Here is a 19,808-nt window from a genome sequence, read left to right as displayed (position 1 = left end):
CGTACGTCCCACCTGTTTGTTGCCGCGATATCTCAAGAACTAAACACTGGATTGTCTTCATATTTGGAACTATGGTGTATATACAGACTCCGCAGACACCAGTCAGTTTTGGTGACCTTGACCCCATTTTCAAGGTCACAGCAGACAAATCTGCTTTTGGAGTTGGAAAACGGTGTTGCTGCGATATCTCAAGAACTAAACACTGGATTGTTTTCATATTTGGAACTATGGTGTATATACAGACTCCGCAAACACCAGTCGGTTTTGGTGACCTTGACCCCATTTTCAAGGTCACAGCAGGCAAATCTGCTTTTGGAGTTTGAAAACGGTGTTGCTGCGATATCTCAAGAACTAATCGCTGGATTGTCTTCATATTTGGTACTATGGTGTATACACAGGCGGGGGACATTTCCTCACTTTGTGACAAATACTTGTTGTGATGTCAGATCAACATGTTACTTTTATGTCAAGGGCTTTATCAAGACCGTGTTGTTTGGAAATACTTATCTTCAAGGTGATATCAATATTATTTAATCGTTACATGACTATTTTACCTTCAAAAAGAGATTTGACAAGGCTAATTTAATACTATAATGTATTCTGTTACAAACTTCTGTTACATGTTACATTTCTGATTGTTATTGTGTACATTGAGTTCTTCACGTAGTCTTTTACACTTGAAACAATCCCCTTTCCTTTTTAAATCAATTTTTGTACGGGCTTCAGTCCATGTGTAAATATGGCTGATCCCCTGCAAACCGCCAGCATATTCCGGGTATTTCTGATGGGTATGTACAATGCCCGGTCAAGACACTGAAGTTTTTAAAAACCTTAAAACATCATTATTAGATATGAAAAAAAAACCAACAACATACAAGCAGGTCTACTCATGCAACTCCAAGTCCTCATGTCGGAGCCCGTTTCTATATCCCCCGTCAACTTCGTTTACCATTTAGACCAAACCATTATATTTTCCGTATAGGAAGAAACCAAGGGACAAACTGTATGTGAGGGTCGATTTGCATCATGATTTAAGGTTATGGTTTACGGTTCTTTAATCATTTGTCACCACTCGCCCCTTTCCGTAACCTGCAAGAAGACTCATCCCACTATTGATGAATGTTATGTGCAAAAATACGACAAACCAATCAGAATGCGCGTATGATTTCAAGTTCTTCATCAAAGAATACATCAAATAATTTTTGATTTTACACATGTCTTGCATCTAATATTATACCCATGACACTGTTAAATGTGGTTAATCATACTGTATAATTCCGCATGTCCCGATGTGCTTTAAATTGCATCTAAAATATATATAATATATGGGAAAATATATGTGAACCATTACCATGATTACGCAATGAGTTGACAATTGTTTTAGGTATGCCCATTTGTGTTAAGACGGATCCCGGTCGGAAAATGGCCATGAGAGGGGGTTCATCGGCTTGCCCCCGAATAACACTAGTTGGTCGCGAATGGGTCTTGAATGTGTTGAATTAACTTCTTCTCTTTTTTAGTTATAACATCATTTTGATCTGTGCATGTGGTCAAACTTGAGTGTTGTCTAGTCTGTAAAAGAGGATGGTAATTTGATGTTACAGTGTTAGAAATTGGCACAAGTCCTGTAGTCCTTGCCAAACTGCCCAATAGTTAAGGTATCATAACGACTAGTAGAACTCTGCCCTTTGTAAGGGTTTTGCTACGTGTTATCATTATAAGGATTAGAGGACTAAAACTTAGTTTCTATCGCTGTGTAATCCTGCGATCATTATTCTAATATTAATTGTTTTGTCTGTTGGGTGTGGTGTTGTCTTGTCTCTAGAACAGGACAGTAAACTGATGTAAACTTACAATCATTATTCTAATGTGATTTGTATTGTCTGTTGGGCTGCTTCACTTGGGTGATGAAGAATAATGTAAGTCTGTCTGATGAATAGTTGCACATATATCTGTGTATATCTGTATTTTGTTCCATGCGTTGTATTTGCACATGGCACATATACACCCCATCACACATATACACTTCATCACACATATACACCCCATCGCACCTTGTCTTGTCTTGTATCTTTCATAAATAAACGGGTATCCAAAATATCAGTCAGTTGTCTGATGTTAAAGGTGTCTTGAAAGCTAGTGGAAATCCATAGCTAGTGGTCTAGTGGTAGAGCGTTTGCACGGAAGCCAAAAGTTGCTTTAAGATGGCACTTGTTGTTACCCTGTCTGACGCTCGGCATAAAGAAACAGTTTTTTGTTCTTTTTAATAACTGCATGGAATAAATTAATACCAATTGTACTTGACAAAATGTATTGCAACTAACTTGCATATAACAACGCGTAATTGCTCATACCTTATAAAAATGAAGTCAGTGCGGTAAGTATTTTCTTGAGATAGGGAATAATATTCAACAAAATACAGTGGATATTTGTTGATTTTTTCCCGTTGGAAGTTTATGCTTGCAATTCATTCCTTAATTATTTTTTGATCATCCTGCTGATGAAGAGCTTCCATGGCAACAACATCTTCCTGAGGCAAAGGTGTTATCTGATGACAAAAGTCCAGTTTCCACCCTTGCCGTACTATGCTGGAATTTCGTGGTTTGAATGTAGCGCTGCCAGTGGCTATTTTGAATTATGTCCCTTTTTTGTCCCTCCTATTGACCAATAAGATTCCACCTGTCATATCATTGCATTTGCTTCTAACAAAATGGCGGTGCCCAGTTAAGATGATCTGATCAATAATCTACATTGAAATTAAACGGGCCTCACCTTGAGAAGTGCATCAAACCATTTGAGCACCTTGATTTAACTTATGTTTGTAATATGTTTTATTATATTCAATATTGTTGACATTAATTTCGGGGGAAGGTGTGTGAAGTGATCAGTAGATCCCACAACTCACTGTTATTTACAGATTACTCCCATTGACTCCTTGAAACGAACTTTAGTTGCCAAAGAATGGATACATATTATAAACGCCATACTTTGACTTAAAAGTCATATTTGTGGCAATTTGACTACAATATGTAAACAGAAGGTTTTTGCAATTGAAATGCATGTAGTGGAGGAAGTCCCCATGGTGACTGGTCAAATTGTTCTATGTGTAAAAATATCCAGCAATAGCAATCACCTGTACCAAAGAGCTATGCTGTTCTAATAATTTTAAATAACGTACCCGGTAAAGTAAAAGCTGCAACTAAAGTTACATGATATTGGAATATATTATTCCTGATAAAAGAATAATTTCAGATGCATTTCCTCCGACCATTGCATAAAGATTCTTTGAAGTTGTATCATTGGGTACTTTTAGCTGAATCACTGGTAGATAGGGAGAAACGTGTGTTCAGCTGATTGCTATTTCCAGCTTAGTTTACGAGAAAATACACATGGTAATCTTAATCTCTGCATATAAAGCAACATCTATGAGAGCAGGAAATACAATTTTAATGGTAAATCATCGTGCCAAGTGATGTTTTATATGAAATTGTTAAAAGAGCTGATCAGTGGCAGGCGTACAGCTTTTGACCTCGTTGATCATCATCACACCCTGAACTTGAGGGCGCTTGCTTATACTATTAGCCACTAGTTTGCCTTGCCCACACTCCCCTATATACAGACAGCTGGGTTATAACTGGAATATTGCTTGATGCAACATTTAACACATTGGACCAGCTTACTATTCCCTGGTAATTGTTATAATTGCCAGTCCACAAAGTTTTAAACAAAAAGTAATGGTAACAGATGGAATTAATGTAGTTAGAATAATGCATCAAGATTATGTAAACAAATGCTGTTACAGGTTCATAAATATGGGAAGGACCAGTTGAATTATGATGATCTTTTTAATAGCCCTGGGCTTAATTCTACATGCATATGTTGCATGAACTGCATACATTCATTGTAATTGTATATATTACCGCACTGCACATGCTGCATGCATTAGATTCGATGAGCGTGAGTCTATGAATGTGTGTGAACGTCAGTCTAATCGCATGGAGAGTGCTTCAGTTGTAAGCTTTCAATATGTGGTCTAGCATGCAGGTAAGTGTGTTTCAGTCTCAATATGGCCATGATTGTGAGTCTGTTGTCAGTGGAATCATCTATTGATATGACCTGTCGTATGATGAGGCTTCTACCTCATGTGAGGTCAGGAAAATGGAACGCCACTACTGTGGTCTGGTAGAGCATCAGCTCGAGGATCAGAAGGTCCGGGGTTCGATCCCTGGCCATGTCATGCCAAAAGATGTTAAAAGATGGTACTTGTTGTTACCCTGTCTGGGGCTGGCAGTTTAGGGGCTAAAACAAGGACTGGTCGGCTCGGAGTCAGTATAATGTGTCTGAGTGGGGTATCCATGTTAAACTGCAGCATGGTATCTCAGTGGGCTAGCACTATAAATCGGCATCAGTTCAGACAAGTACAAGCAGCCACACAGACTTGTGCATGTCATCGCTATATAAGGGCAATAATCATGATAATCTTGGACACGACGTTAAACCCAATTTCACCTCACCTCACACAGAAAAATGGAACCCTGCTTGGCCCAGCCAGTGACACTTGGCTTTCACCATTCCTTCACCTCAAACACATAATCGTTGTGTGAGGTCGGAAAAATGGATCCCTGCTTGGCCCAGCCAGTGACACTTGGCTTTCACCATTCCTTCACCTCAAACACATAATCGATGTGTGAGGTCGGAAAAATGGATCCCTGCTTGGCCTAGCCAGTGACTCTTGGCTTTCCTCATTCCTTCACCTGGGACAGATAGTCCGTAATTCCTCATACCTTGTTGTTCATTGTCATGTCAAATAATGATTTTGTTGCTTTATGGCTTTCCGATGCTTGTGTATATTCTAGGGCTGTTACGATTCACTCACGTATTCGGTGAATCGAACCGTATCCATTCCTGAATTGAATTCGTTATTCGTGACCAATAGAATTGAATATTCATGAATATGCAGTCATGTTCATTTACATACCCTGTATCTAAAAATATCCATAAGAAGATATTATATGCATAGATTTCTTGAAAGACAACATGCTTAAAACATTTAATTTGACAGTAATGTGGTCACTGGTCATTGTTGCATTTGAGCAGATACTAGTACAGTCGTGCCCCGCTTATATGGACATCAGATATCCGGAAACCTCAGTTCCCTGACGATTTTCATTCAAAACGAAATAATTACTATATAAATTTACCCGTATATACGAAAATTCAGTTTCCGGAACCGGACGGTCATTTTCATACACAAAACACTGAAATGCACACAAAATTGTCTCACTTATCCGGACAATACACTTCCGCTGGTGGTAATCCTTTGATTCGTGAGAAGTCAATTAACCAAGTGACACTGAGTTACGTTTGAGACGAGCTTGTTTATTGAACATGTAATCTCCTTCGATAAATATGGCGTCTGTGGAGGTCAGAGGTCAAAGTTGTGTAAGTATGGCCTGTCAACCAGCGAAACGTAAGCAACATGCAGTTACAGCACGGGAAAAAGGGGAAATTTGTCTGTTTAAGGAAAAACACCCGTCAGCAAGTTTAGAAACCATCAGTAAGCATTATGGCACTGAATTTGGACATACCATAGGAAAATCGACATTCTGTCATCTGTCATGAGTTGCATAATTGAAGGGAAGTAACTCTTCCAGTAAGAAGCTGGTTTCAGGATAAACGAGGCACTACTGTACCTGGATTAGTGCAGTATACATATATGTATAATATGCTAATAATTAACTAACCATGTCAAATAATTTGTGTTGCTTTTGTTTCACTGAATATAACAAATAATACATCAACTGCTGTCTTGTTATTGTGTTCGTGAATTAATATTCGTATTCATTACTCTATATTCGTATTCGTTACGTATATTCGTGATACAAGTAGCATTCGCCTCAAAGTGTATTCGTTGCAGCCCTAGCATATTCCCTGTTGTTTGTTTGGACGTCTACGGTATGTCCTGTTGCTATTGTTGGGTCTCAGAACACCGACCACATGCCCCGAGGACTACATTACTAGTCCTTTAGAGACATTCACCACAACATGTATACAAAAGAATATTTTTCATCAAATAGCATGACAGTGAAACATTATTAATACCATTATCTTAAAGGAAGCAAAGTGATCTTAGCGCTGAGACAATCGTAACTCTGATACTTCACTGCATTACGACAATCTTGAGCTACGGATGCTTTGTGGAATGGAGCCCAGAATTGGGTGAAATGGGTTTATTCATCTTGTTGCACTGTAGTTTTAGCATTATACCCAAACTTGTGATTTCACCAGTAATGTTGCGATTCACCGACCCACAAACTTTGCTCGATCGATACCCCAATACACTTAATTTGGCATTGATTCACACTTAACCCCATATTGACTGTCCTTGTTTATCTTGCATCGATATCAGTAAGCAAGTATGAACTATTTTTTGTAATTCCTCTTAACTTTCTTGGTCGTCGTAAAATTGCTTCTTACTTATTATTTGCTCCTACAGAATAGTTGACTTGACTCAGTGGCAATCATGTTGATGGGTTTTAGTTCGTCAGTTTTCCTTCTTTACCTTTATTAGCGAGTCTATTGTCAGTTTAATGACTGGGTTTTAGGCACAAAATGTTGCATGTGCAGTATCGAGATACATATCATATTGTGGCGTCTGTTTCGAGATATGTATTGTATCGTGTGACACCTGTAGCGTGACATCCCTAGCTTTCATGAAGGTGACCATCAAGGTAGAACTGCATCGCTTCAGGCTGTTCATCCATTTTATAACTGGAATACTGTTCAGTTATCAGGCCTCAAAGTTTAAATTTTTACCAAGTAGCCACAAGTATTTTTTTCAAAGGTAGCCAGCATAAAATCACAAAGTCAAGCCATTATTGTAGGTAGCCAAAAGCATTTGTGCATGGGACACAGGATTGTCTGTGTAATGGGTCAACCCTGATTCTACATGGATAGAAAACTGCTGATGCGATGATGATTTCACAGATTTCAAATTCACAAATGGTTTTCAGAATATATGGGCATGCTGGTCCTGTTTAGTCAGGCATAACAATTTTGACTAGATGTTAAGTCAGAAGTGCCCTACTCTGTTGGGATTCTAGGTTAGAATTGGTCCCCAGCAAGGTATGCCTTTTGTAAGAGGCGATAGTGGCTTAGAGAGTCAAGCCTGGTGTGATGGCGTCATCGTTCCCGGTGTGGAATCACTGGATTGTGTGATTGAGAATTGATTATTTACAGGCTGCTATTCATATAGCTGGAATATTATTGCTGAGTGCGGCAACAAACAGTCAAAACTAAATAGAAGTAAATCTTTTGAAATATTTACTTTGTTTAGGAACCCATTTACTGTGAAATATTTGTCCGCCTTGGACTTCTGTGTTTGTGAGAGTTAGTTTGTGATGTTATATGCCAGTCAGTAAATGTTCTTTGCACATTACAGGATGACATCTTCAAAAGTCGAGCGAAGCCAGAGGAACTCAAGGAAATATTCTTGAAGGTGAGAAAAATCTCATTGGAAATTCCTAGATTCCTGCATTTTCATGACAGTCGTGGTCATCACATTCATTGATGTGTCTTGTTATTCACATGAAGACGCACAGTGGCCCTGTTGTCTAAGGTGCGTCCATTCACTAAGAAAGTGCACGCACACAGTGGCCCTGTTGTCTAAGGTGCAGCCATTCACTATGAAAGTGCGGGCACACATTGCCGTTTTGTCTAAGGTGTGGCCATTCACTATGAAGGTGCAAATACACAAATGGCATCGTATTCATACGGTGCTGTCATTCACTATACAGAGTTGCATCCCTTGCATTGATTATATATGTCAGCACCATGACTCTGCTTGTGTGTTTCACCAAAGTAGCAGACGGCTGATGATCCAGAGGTTTGAGCACCACTAAATATCTGTGTAGTTATCGTCACAAAACGTCAACGACCAGTGTCACTTTGCCCTTTCCTCTCTCATGCTGAAATCTTTAAGATAGCTAAGAAGCTCGCTCGCTCGCTCGCTCACTCACTCACTCACTCACTCACTCACTCACTCACTCACTCACTCACTCACTCACTCACTCACTCACCTTGTTTCAGTATGCAACAAAGGAGAATGGGGATGGAGAGAAGTTTATGACCTACTCTGACCTGATCCATCACTATCTCCAAGTGCTTGACTCGAAGGACTACAATGATTACACGCTCAAGTTGTTGGCCAGCAGTGTCGACACATCTCGTGATGGGTGAGTACATCATCGGGAGGAAAGGATCTACACATGCAGCAATATTCCACATTCCGAGAAACAATGACATTTATCTGTAAATGTATTTTATGTACATAAAGTTTGGCAAGCGCGGAAACTGGACTTTTTTTTGTTAGTTATCTCCCCTGCCTCGGGAAGATGTGATGAGTCAAGGGTCATCCCCAAATGGGTCCTATGTGTGAAGCCCATTACTTGTAACCCGTTGGGGTATTGCTAGAATATTGCACTAAACTGTACATGCTCAATCATGTCAATGGGCAAGGACATCCTCAAACCTCATAAAAAATTGAAGCCTGCTGTAGGTCAACGGCACCCTGAGCAGTTAGGGGAGACCTCTATACAGCATGAGGTTGAATTCTACGTGAATTGATGTATTGTGTTTAGTCCCTTTTCGCTCTTGTCAAATCCATGAATTTATTACCCACGTGGTGAAGACACAGGTGGTAAGATACTAAATCTGTATGTCACACAAGTGTCGTACAAGGTTGACCTTGTTTTATTCGTTTTGATTGGATAAAACTGTGACCTTTGTCACATTGGGACTACTTTTTTCATTCATAAAAAGGGGCGGTCGGGTAGCCTAGTGGTTAAAGCGTTCGCTCGTCACGCCAAAGACCCGGGTTCGATTCCCGACATGGGTACACTCACTCACTCATTCATAAAAAATCGTGAGACATCATTCATTTTGCAACTACAAGGCAGAACTCATGCAATCTCATGAGAGAGACATATTTACAAACACTTTATTAAACCAAAGAAGATAGTCACTCGCATCAAATTCGGTTTGCACGCTATATAGGTTATGCATAGAGCTTCTACATTAGATAATCAAGCTATATCCATTTCCAATGTACGACTGCCAATCAATAGATCGAGGGTACCCATGAGCATGATGCACCCGACCACTTTCGCAAATTTCAATTTGATTTAACGTAAATGGATAAGTGTGGTGAAATGATGTCAGTTTAAACTATCTGGACAGCAGGGGTCCGGAAACCGTCATATGTGCCGGACATGTCCGATTGGGAATCTCAAATGTCCGGTTTAAAATATTGCTTACCGGACATTTAAATTTTTCTGTCCGGACATTTTAAAAAGTATTGTCCGGACATTCTTAAATTTTGACCGGACATGATCAACAGTTAGAACTGAGCAATTTCTGTCTGCAGTTGTAACACAATGAAGATTATCTACACTGACAAGCTTTGTTTGTTTTGATTGCTGTAAATACATCGTACCTAGAATGATAGTCCAATCGGTCAATCACTGTAATAGGCAATAAACTGAGTTGACACTTATTAATCGAGGATTTATTACTGAGAACATCTTGTTCATTTGAGTAAAATGTGTTTACAACTGTACATAAATACCTTGCATCATTGATGTACCTCATTATCCTCACAATGCTACGATACGTAACCTCAGACAAGAAGCGAAAGCGTGACGACAGCCAGTTGACCGATGCAGATCAGTCGAGCGGATCTGCCAAACCCTCAAAGTCTGAATGATCATTTTGTAAGTCGTGGCTAACGACTTTCACTTGATTGACATACAACGAGGATTTGCAGATTTTATTGTTTTCAGTAGCTAGTCGTATATTGAATCTTGATTGACCACCATTTTGCTTTCTGTGACGATCGATTATCAAATTTTTTTATGGTCAATAATTAAGTACAGATGAAAAAGTATTCAAATAACTATTGCTATCAACGGTAGTTTAGGATTTATGATTATATTATCTGTCTTGTTTTTAAATAATCTTTAGTTTAAAAAAAAAACTTTTCCCGTAAGGTCACGTGATGACCAAATATGGGATAATAGTCTCGATCCAAATGTTACAACGCGTACACTTGAGCAGACTCATGAATATTAATTAGACCGTTCACAACGTTGACAGATCGTTATTATAACAGAAACAAACGTATGTTTTCCATATTTATCTAAAATGATATTATTTGTTATCAATTGTCCGGGGAATTAAACAATTTAAATTGAAACAATTCATAATTCATCATATTATGAATACGTAACAACTTGTAATTTGTGTGTAAAAAGTCGTACTAAAACACGCTGTTTGAAGGGGGCGTGGCATAAATGTAAATGTCCGATTGGGATTTTAAATTTTCCGGACCCCTGCTGGACAGATATCTAGAATTACTTGTGATGATCCGGTTGTTCCATCAGTGTCCCCTTCGAAACGTATTTTGTGGCACTGTTTCGGGAGTTGTTTGTTTACGACTGTACTACCAGATCACTCAAAGTGAACATTTCTGATACAAATCATTCGAAAACTCAGTAGAAACGTGCCTGATTTCTGATTATGTGGCCCCAAATATCCCAAATGTGAACAATAACATTCCCCATCTCTAGCGTAAAACTGGTGATGACCTTGCCCTTCGCTCGAAGCTATCACTGACATGCAAGCAGAATTGAGTTTGTTGATTTTCACGTCTTCAGTATAGGGTGGTACAGTTTACATAAATGACTTTGGCGAACACTCTGATTTCCCTCTTCCAAAATTGTACGGACATGATATTAATTCTGCTGATAGATCAAGGAAACCGAACCTTTGATAGCAGAGCTGGGACATCGAATGGACAGATACCATGGAAAGTTCACGAGTTTCGTAAAAATGGTATCTAACAAGAATGAGTGTAGTATTCCCTATAACCTGTAACATATTCTACATACTTCTTGGAAACATTAGGTAGTCAATTAATAAATATATCATTAAATGGGTGTTTTCATAATGGCCTTGTTATAGGTCCAAGGTCAGTTATATTGGTCAGTGGCGTTCAACGCGTTGTCTTGGGCCGATATGAAAACACCTATATAATAGCATTATTACTGTAAATCTGGAAATTAACGCCTCCAAATTAATACGACAGCTGACCCCTAGCCAAAAATGCGATTCGATATCAACACCCCAACCCCATCCCCATCCCCAGTGGAATGATACATATCCTTATCTTGATCCAGTCAAACAACAAATAGAAACACTCATTAGCTCTGAGGTAGAGCACTTCTGTAAAAACAATAAACAGTTTTTTCCTAAAAATAACACACAGTTTATATGTTCACTCTGCTGACTTGCATTAAGGAAGTTCAAAGGCAATAAAATAACTGCACCAACAACAGTTCACTGATTGGTATGCAGAGAAGGTGTCAACAAGCTTGGCATGAGTGGGTAGAACTCTTGACCCCAGCAGTGATAACTCACCAGATTCCCATTATGTAATCCCCATTGTGTAACCCCTATTCTTTGAATGACATTGTTATGTACTTGTTACAACTGCTGCTCAATAAACCATGTTTGTGTTTATATTCAAAGTGTTCAGTGAGGCTGTCTTATTGTTGCTAGTCATTTTGGAGACATAAATGGGTAGTTAATCACTCGCATTTTTCACATTTAATTCACGCTGGCATTAATTTCAAGATTTACGGTATCTGTTTTCTAATTGCAGGCTCATTTCGTTCACCGAGTTCCAGGCCTTCGAGGCCTTGCTGTGTCTCCCCGACGCCATGTATGCCCTGGCCTTCCAGATTTTCGACAGGAACGGGAACGGTTACATAACATGTGGTGAGTGGCTGCCTGGAACATCAGGCCTTGTGTGATGTGGCTCATTTCTGTTAGGTGAGGTGAAAGGGGTTTAATGTCGCATGCAAGTTTATTGCTCTAATATAGCGAGGAATACTGTTAAAAGCAGCGTTAAACCCAACTCACTCACTCACTCTAATATAGCGATGTGTGTGTGTGCGTGCGTGCGTGCGTCCAGACAGATACCGGTTCTATTGTGTAAACCCACTGAGATAACATGCTGCAGTTTATCATGGATACCCTCCTCAGAGACAGTATACAGCTGACTTGTTTTATCCCCTTAATGTTGAATGCCTAACATGGTAAGAACACGTACCATTGTATAATGTATTTAGGTATGAAGTGGTCAGGGGTCGAACTATTGACCTTCTGTTCTTCTGGCAAACGCTGTATCCACTACATCATGCGGGCGGTCATTGCTGTCAGAGCCGCCCCCATGGTCTAGTGGTAGAGTGTCCGCCTGAAGGCTGTGTGTTTCACTTCCAGATGAGTTTGAGGACATCATCAAGCATACCACCCTTCATCGGGATATGCCATTCAACTTCAGCAGTGACTTCATCAAACTTCACTTCGGCAGTACCAGGTCAAGGAAGGTGTCGTATGCCGAGTTTACACAGCTCATTCATGTGAGTTCCTTAAATATAACAGTGTTTGAACAGGCTTGAAAAAGCCTTCAATTGTATGGTCCCTCTTGAAAAGCCTTTATTTTTTAGTGTCAACCTTGAATAGCACCGAAATAGCTTGAAAAGTCTTGAATTTGTACAAAATAACATATACTTGTTGATCAAAGTACTAAAGCACAAAGAAATATGTTCCAAAGGTGTTTTAATGGGATTTATCACAGTGATAGAATTGTGTGCCAAACACCCTGAAGAATTCATGACAGATTTAATTTATTTTTTGGTTGAGTGGAAAATATGTCTTGGTGGAAATTGTGTGGTGATCATACTGCTGTTTTGGATTTTATGACTTTTATGTAGTATGCTGGATTTTATAAAATTTTGACACCACTTTGAAAATGAGTTGGCAGCCTTGAAAAGCTTTAAAAAGGCCTTGAATTTTAGTGTCTATATCTGTTTGAAGTTTATGTAAACATTCGCACTGTGGGAACTGTAAGGCGTGATCAGGCCCCTGCTACCTCATGATTGCCATGTCAGAAGAGGTCCCAAGTACCTTAGCTATATGTTAGGGCTGGGATGGGTAGCTCGACTACTCGGGTCTGGTGGGTCCTGAGAAGGAACCTTGTACAGACAGACTACCTGGTCCTGTGGTTAGTCATGTGATATTTTGTTTAATGGCAACAACGATAAAACTCCATGGTTACACTGCAAGTCGTTAATGCCTGCATTTATTTTTTACTTTTATGTGCTTGAGTAAAGACAAAGCTTCAGTGTATGCATGTTCAGATCATATGTTGTATGTGTATCTAAATACTTTCTGCTAGGGCTCAGGTTCAACAATTTCCAATTGGATGTCTTGTACCCAACTCTTGAGACCTGGGGATGGTTGGGTAATAGGGTGTCAGGTACGCGTGTAGAGAAAATTTTAGGGTGGGCTATTGATAGCGATTATCAATCTCTATAATCTATAACTAAATATCGATCAATTATAGATAAATATCGGAGATGTTACTTTCCAAATATATGTGAAAGTCCCGAAAAAATCCACATATTTCATGCCACTGGTGAGCAGTGACACATTTATGCAGGGATAACTTTGAGGACTCTTGAGATATAACAAAAACAGTTGCTTTCCATTTTTGACAATTGACATGATTGACAATAACAAGTCTGTTTTGGTAAATCTAAATTTGATTCATCACAATAGTTTATGTATGTTATCGATGACAATTCCAATTATCAATCATTTTAGCCAGCCCTAGTAAAGTTGGACTCGTCCCGGACCCACAAGATATGCTCATGAATCAGTGTGGTGAATCAGATGTTGTTCTAGGTTTAGACGTAGATCTCATTGGGCCGTTATTTAAACAGACTCTGAACTTGGCTACCATTCATGTACGATCTGAGGCCTACCAGTGTGTTGTGTGGCATGTAAGAGTTTACATATGCCATTTGTGTATGTGGAAAATCTTGTCTCTCGTAGTTGAGCATCAGGGATTTATATAGACCACGGGGGCAGGTAGGTAATAAAGTCTGAAGCAGAAGTCAGTAAACTTTCCAAATTAGAATACAATAACTGGCCAAGTCCTGTTATTATAGTGTTAACGGTTACAGGCCGGCAAGGCCACATTTCGAAGATAGATAGCCCAAATTGATGTGGCTCTCGCGGCAATGGTTATGGTTGCGTGATTGTATAATGTGGCTCTCGCGGCTATGCTGTCAAAACATGCTTTGTGATTCTAACAGGTTACCGTATATAACAAAACAAGTCTTGTTTTCTCATTTATTATTCAACAAGGATAACATATTCATCAAAACTTTACATTGATGAATATGAATAGCATATGGATATCACAATGGATTTAATGTCATTACTGCATTACTGCAATACGTGCATCGATTGCCTTGTACTTCTTTCTTCGTGAAGGTTCTCACCGCTGGTGAGAGAGTCTCAGGACTGCAACCTCTTTGAGTGACTGCTCTCGCTGAAATAGCTTCACTACCTCGTAGATGTTCGGGTGGCACTTCCTGGCAAGTTTCTTTATCTTGTTGTGCCACCCTTCCAGGGGATTGTTGGTACGGTGGCCTTGGTTTTCGAAATGGTTCCAAATCTCTGGCATGAAGGCCCCTCCTTGAACCCAACTGGTTGTCACGTAGTCCATGAAGGCAGTCACTTTAGGGCCAGCAGGAGAGTCAGCAATGGCATCAAGCCACACATCATCCACTTTGTCACGAGGTACTAGAGGGAGGGCAGCAGCTCTTCTCACCAGCTTCTTCACCTCCTCATTTTCCTGTTAGTCCATCACCAGACCTTCTTTCTACACCCTCCTCCAGATACATTGGGTGAAGTGAAAGAAACACCCTCTAACTAATGTCCCAGGAAATACGTCAGTCACGGCATTGTGAGCTGCACGTTCAAAGTCCAACTGAATTGTAAGTGGGGCAAACTCTAGACCTCCTCTACTAGCAAAATCGCATAGGTACTGAAACATGTTGACATAACACTCTTTTGTTCGATTGGACAACAAACAGTAAACTAATGGAAACATATGGCCAAACACCTCAGCATGTAAACAATAAATCTGATCAAACAACTTGGGACAGGCATAAAATATACCATCACAAAATACAATGTCTGCAGTACACAAATGTTCAATGTTCTTGTCTGTAGTGAAGATGAGGATGTCGTCACTAACACGGTGTAGGAACTGGTCGCCTCCCTCAGTCTGGGAGTATTAAATTAGGAGTATAATTAAAATGTGGGACACTCATATACAGGTATCGATAATCGGATTAATTAATAACCCGCTAGAATAGGTGAAATGCACTCAGCTGAAAATGTGGCTCTACCGGCAATAGCCATTTCTGAAATGTGGCTCTCCCGGCTAGACACCGTGTTAACTAAGGAGACCCCTGAAGATCCGGGTAGAGTAGGTCTTCAGCAACCCATGCTTGTCGTAACAGTCGACTTTGCTTGTCGTAAGAGGCGACTAACGGGATCGGGTGGTCAGGCTCACTTACTTGGTTGAAGCATGTCATCGTATCCCAGTTGTGTAAGATGATGCTCATGATGTCAATTATTGGATTATCTGGTCCAGGCTCAATTATTTACAGACCGCCATCATAAAGCTGGAATATTGCTGAGTGCTGCAATAAACAAACAAACACTTAGTTTGGAATCTTAGATACCGTATTCGACGTAATAAGCGACCCACTCTAATAAGCGCGCACAGCAATATTTGCTAGTATATTGAATAGCTAGTGAACAATACCAATTAGCACCCCTTCCAATCGGTCAGTGTACACAAGACTTATTTATTTGTGTATAATTCGTGCACCCTTAATTATGGGCAATTAAATTCTGGAAAAAATATCTGTCGAGTATAATACGCACAGACTTTTCTTTTGTATCATTTCAGGCTGTTAGCATAAACCACAAAAATTTTCAAACTTTCAGAATTATATTCTAATAAGGGCCCCCTATTTCAAATTTTGAGAGCACCCTGGGCGCCTATTACGTCGAATATGGTTCATAGTTTTACATTTAAAGCTTTGAACGATATATGAACAAAACTGTTTTGTCAGCCAGAGCCACTTAGTTTGGAATCCTAGATGCATCCCTGAGCATGCTCCCTCCCAGGTTGACGACACAGTGGTATTACAGACCTTGATTGTTTCAGGACTTCCATGATGAGCACGCCTGGCAGGCTTTCCGCAAGTTTGACCGCAGCAACAGTGGCTTCATCTCAGCCAAGGACTTTGAGCAAGTGATGATTTCTTTGAAGAGTTACCTACTAACGCCCTTCGTGAGGGACAACATTGTCACTGTAAGTCCAGCAGAATATGCAATCTTGGCAAGAACTTTGGCGCCACATTTTGAGGGCCTTTATAATACACTGAATTCATGCTACAATATGATGCTAAATACAATCATATCTCGGTGCATTGTCTAAACTGAAACCTCTTTGATATTACTGATGAAAATAAAAGATCATGTCACTTTTTTTTCTCAAATGTTGGGTTTACAATGTTTCCACTCACCGTTAAGACAAACTATCTCTAAAGTGATACAGTCAATTTAAATGGGTTCAATATTTTGAGGTGGATTTCTATGGTTTTTTTTTCACTAATTGAATAAGATAAAATCTTCCTGGTACAGCTACTCTCAGACGAATAATGATTCTAGTATTCTGTGTTACCTCCCTTGATTAAGTTTTGCTATGGCAACAAGTAGCAGCCGAGGTCTCGACTATGAGATTGTTCCCAACAAAAGGGGAAAAATTGATGTATGGCACTGTTATGGTCTTAAAAATGTAGTGCATTTCAAAAGTGGATAAAAATTTAGCCGTTTATCTCTGCTATAATGTTAAGATGAAATATGCTGGAGAACCAAGCAATCTCACAACACCTGCCAGAACCCTGACATTTCTTTTGTCAGCACACGGGTGTGCCAGTCGTCCAAGGTGCCGCGATTCGCTGTGCAGAGTTGCGTCCCTTAGGTACGCCAGAAACCTATGATTGTGGGTTCGAATCCCGGTTCGCCCTGATTATGTTTCTAGGTTTGTCAGCACCATACTCGTGCTCGTGGGTTTCACCGAAGTGGTAAATGTCTGAGACCTGCATCACTTCGGGCTTTCCTCCCACATCAAGCGGACACGCCGTGATATAACTGGAATAATGTTAAAAAGCGGCGTTAAACCCAACTCACTAACTCACTCACTCTTTTGTCAGCACAATTATTGTATCCAGTAATGGCGACCCAGAGCGTTGTTACTGTTTGCATATCAACGCAGCCAACTCATTGTCCATGTCTCCAAGCTCAAATACTTTCCCAGTATTTCGCATCATGCTCAACAACTTAATGACAAAGTTGCTTGATTCATTGTGGAAGGATTTAGGTCCTTGTCATTATTCTACTATTAAAGATTAAATTAGGGGTCCGTAGATTCCAGCGGCAGAAACTAACATTTTTGGTCTACTAGTCTTCATCATGATAACATGAAAAACCCTATAAACTGGCAAATTTTTCCACCAGTACTTCTGATACCTAAACTATTGGCTAGGACTACAGGACTGGTGGCAATTTCTAAAGCTGGATTCAAATACGTCCGTTCCATTCAAGTACGATAACTTTCATGTCATACGGATGTAATACCGCCGACTAGGCGGGGGGAAATTTGACAGCTCACCGATAGAAACTAACTGTTTTAGTTCACTTGTCCTTAAGATGATAACATATAGCAAACCCCTAAATAATTGCAAATTTCAACATGTCCTTATGACACTCTTGGGCAGTTTGGTAAGGACTATAGGACTAGTGCCAATTTCTAACGCTGCAACTATCTCATTCCACTTAGGACTGATCATGGGATTATTTGTCTGTGTGTATAGGTGGCGCTCCAGGGGGAGAAACATCGGCAGATCAGCTATGCATATTTCACCGCCTTCATTTCACTGCTCAACAACCTGGAGTTGGTCAAGAGGATCTATCTGGCTGCAACACGCCGTGACCCCAACAAGGAGATCACTAAAGGTAGGCCCCGGTAGAATACGTCCCATGGATCGGATGGCCAAGGCTCGTTGACCTAGTTGGTGGTATGACTCACAATGACAATCACTAGAAAATGAAATTTGGTGTGTGTGTGTGTAGTTAGTTTTTGTTCTTAATTTGAACAATGAAAATGAAATTTGGTATTTGTTTAGTTGTTAATATATAAATTTTCATGGTTTTACCATGCTCTTAAATTCTCTTAAGATGTATGTGTTTGTTTGTTTATTGTTCAACACGGCACTCAGCAATACTCCAGCTATGTGTCAGCTGTCTGTAAATAATCGAGTCTGGACCAGACGATCCAGTGATTGATGTCATGAGCATCGATCCAACAATTGGGATATGATGACATGCATCAACCAAGTCAGCAATCCCCTTAGTCGCCTCTTACAGAAAGCATGGGTTGCTGAAGACCTATTCTAACCTGGATCTTTACAGGGCAAGATGCATATGTGGCTTCGTAGACTTTTTTCTGTGAAATTAACAGACAGGGAGCTGAACTTCGGCAAATGTATGCTTCACCTTATGAAGACATTACTTTTTTTCATATCTTGGTGTCAGTTTTTCCTCAGTACTTATGCCCATAAATTATTTGAAGATCAGCGTTGACAGACACTTGTGTTAAGTGAGGTGAGCTACATTTCTGTGGTACTATGATCAAATTATCAGTTTAGTGTCCCCTTCTTGGGAAAGACTTTTTCCCGAAACCTGACTATTTGTCCTGTTAACCATGCTGAACTAGGAGAGAACATGCCAATAATACAAGTCTCTTGTTTCAGAGGAGTTGATGTACCAAGCACAAGACTTTGCACAGATCACTCCTCTGGAGTTGGACATTCTGTTCCAGCTTGTGGGCCTGCATCATCAAACGGGGTAAGTCGCTGCTGCCCCACCTTGTAGGTTAATCAGGATGATTCTTGTAAAGGGTTTGAGTCCCAGATTCATCTTGATTTGATCTTTGACCTTGGTTTGTCAGCACCATACCCTTGCTTGTGAGTTGCACCTTAGTGGTAAGACCTGCTTCTCTTTCAGGTGTTCTCACTTATCAAGCTGACATTTTTGTGATGTAACTGAAATACGGTTCAATGTATTCCATGCAGAATTAGGCCCAGTTCACTCACTCACTCTGATGTAACTGAAATAAGTGTTCTATGCAGTATTCAGCTCACTCACTCACTCACTCACTCACTCACTCACTCACTCACTCTGATGTAACTGAAATAACTGTTCTATGCAGTATTCAGCTCGCTCACTCACTCACTCACTCTGATGTAACTGAAATAACTGTTCTATGCAGTATTCAGCTCGCTCGCTCACTCACTCACTCAGTCACTCACCCACTAACTCACACTGTGCCGAGTTATGTCCCTTAGCTGCATGGATTTGCTGGTCATGGGATCAAGACCCTGATTTGCCTTGATTGGGATCTTTTATCTGTCAGCAGCCCATCCATGCATTACGCTGCAAAGTACCCTTGAAGATCCGGGGTAGAATAGGCCTTCAGCAACCCATGCTTGCTGTAAAAGGCGACTATGCTTGTCGTAAGAGGCGACTAACGGGATCGGGTGGTCAGGCTTGGTTGACCCAATTGCGTGGATCGATGATCATGATGTAAATCACTGGATTGTCTGGCCCAGACTCGATTATTTACAGACCACCGTCATATAGCTGGAATATTGCTGAGTCCGGCGTTAAACAACAAACAAACAAACAAAACGCCGCGAAACTGTGGTAATACTGAAATGTGTCAAAGCAGGTATTTATTCACGCATTCTGAGGTCGAT

General features: G+C 40.1%; 1 protein-coding gene across 2 annotated transcripts in view; it reads left to right on the top strand.

Moving 5' to 3' along the window:
- The window catches only part of LOC139463836 (electrogenic aspartate/glutamate antiporter SLC25A13, mitochondrial-like), a 41,612-nt gene that overhangs the window by 6,189 nt on the left and 15,615 nt on the right, over nucleotides 1–19,808 (top strand). For both annotated transcript variants that reach the window (XM_071245207.1, XM_071245206.1), the window contains 7 exons: nucleotides 7,442–7,498; nucleotides 8,089–8,234; nucleotides 11,720–11,835; nucleotides 12,340–12,479; nucleotides 16,154–16,300; nucleotides 17,865–18,006; nucleotides 18,804–18,897. In XM_071245207.1, the coding sequence (XP_071101308.1) occupies nucleotides 7,442–7,498; nucleotides 8,089–8,234; nucleotides 11,720–11,835; nucleotides 12,340–12,479; nucleotides 16,154–16,300; nucleotides 17,865–18,006; nucleotides 18,804–18,897 (842 nt within the window). The remainder of the gene's footprint in view (nucleotides 1–7,441; nucleotides 7,499–8,088; nucleotides 8,235–11,719; nucleotides 11,836–12,339; nucleotides 12,480–16,153; nucleotides 16,301–17,864; nucleotides 18,007–18,803; nucleotides 18,898–19,808) is intronic.

Source organism: Haliotis cracherodii, unplaced genomic scaffold (genome assembly GCF_022045235.1).
Source record: "Haliotis cracherodii isolate W230 unplaced genomic scaffold, xgHalCrac1.p SCAF_16, whole genome shotgun sequence".
Classification (NCBI taxonomy): Eukaryota; Metazoa; Mollusca; class Gastropoda; order Lepetellida; family Haliotidae; genus Haliotis; species Haliotis cracherodii.
Note: the sequence above shows the minus strand (reverse complement) of the source record. Positions and strands in the feature narration are given on the sequence as shown.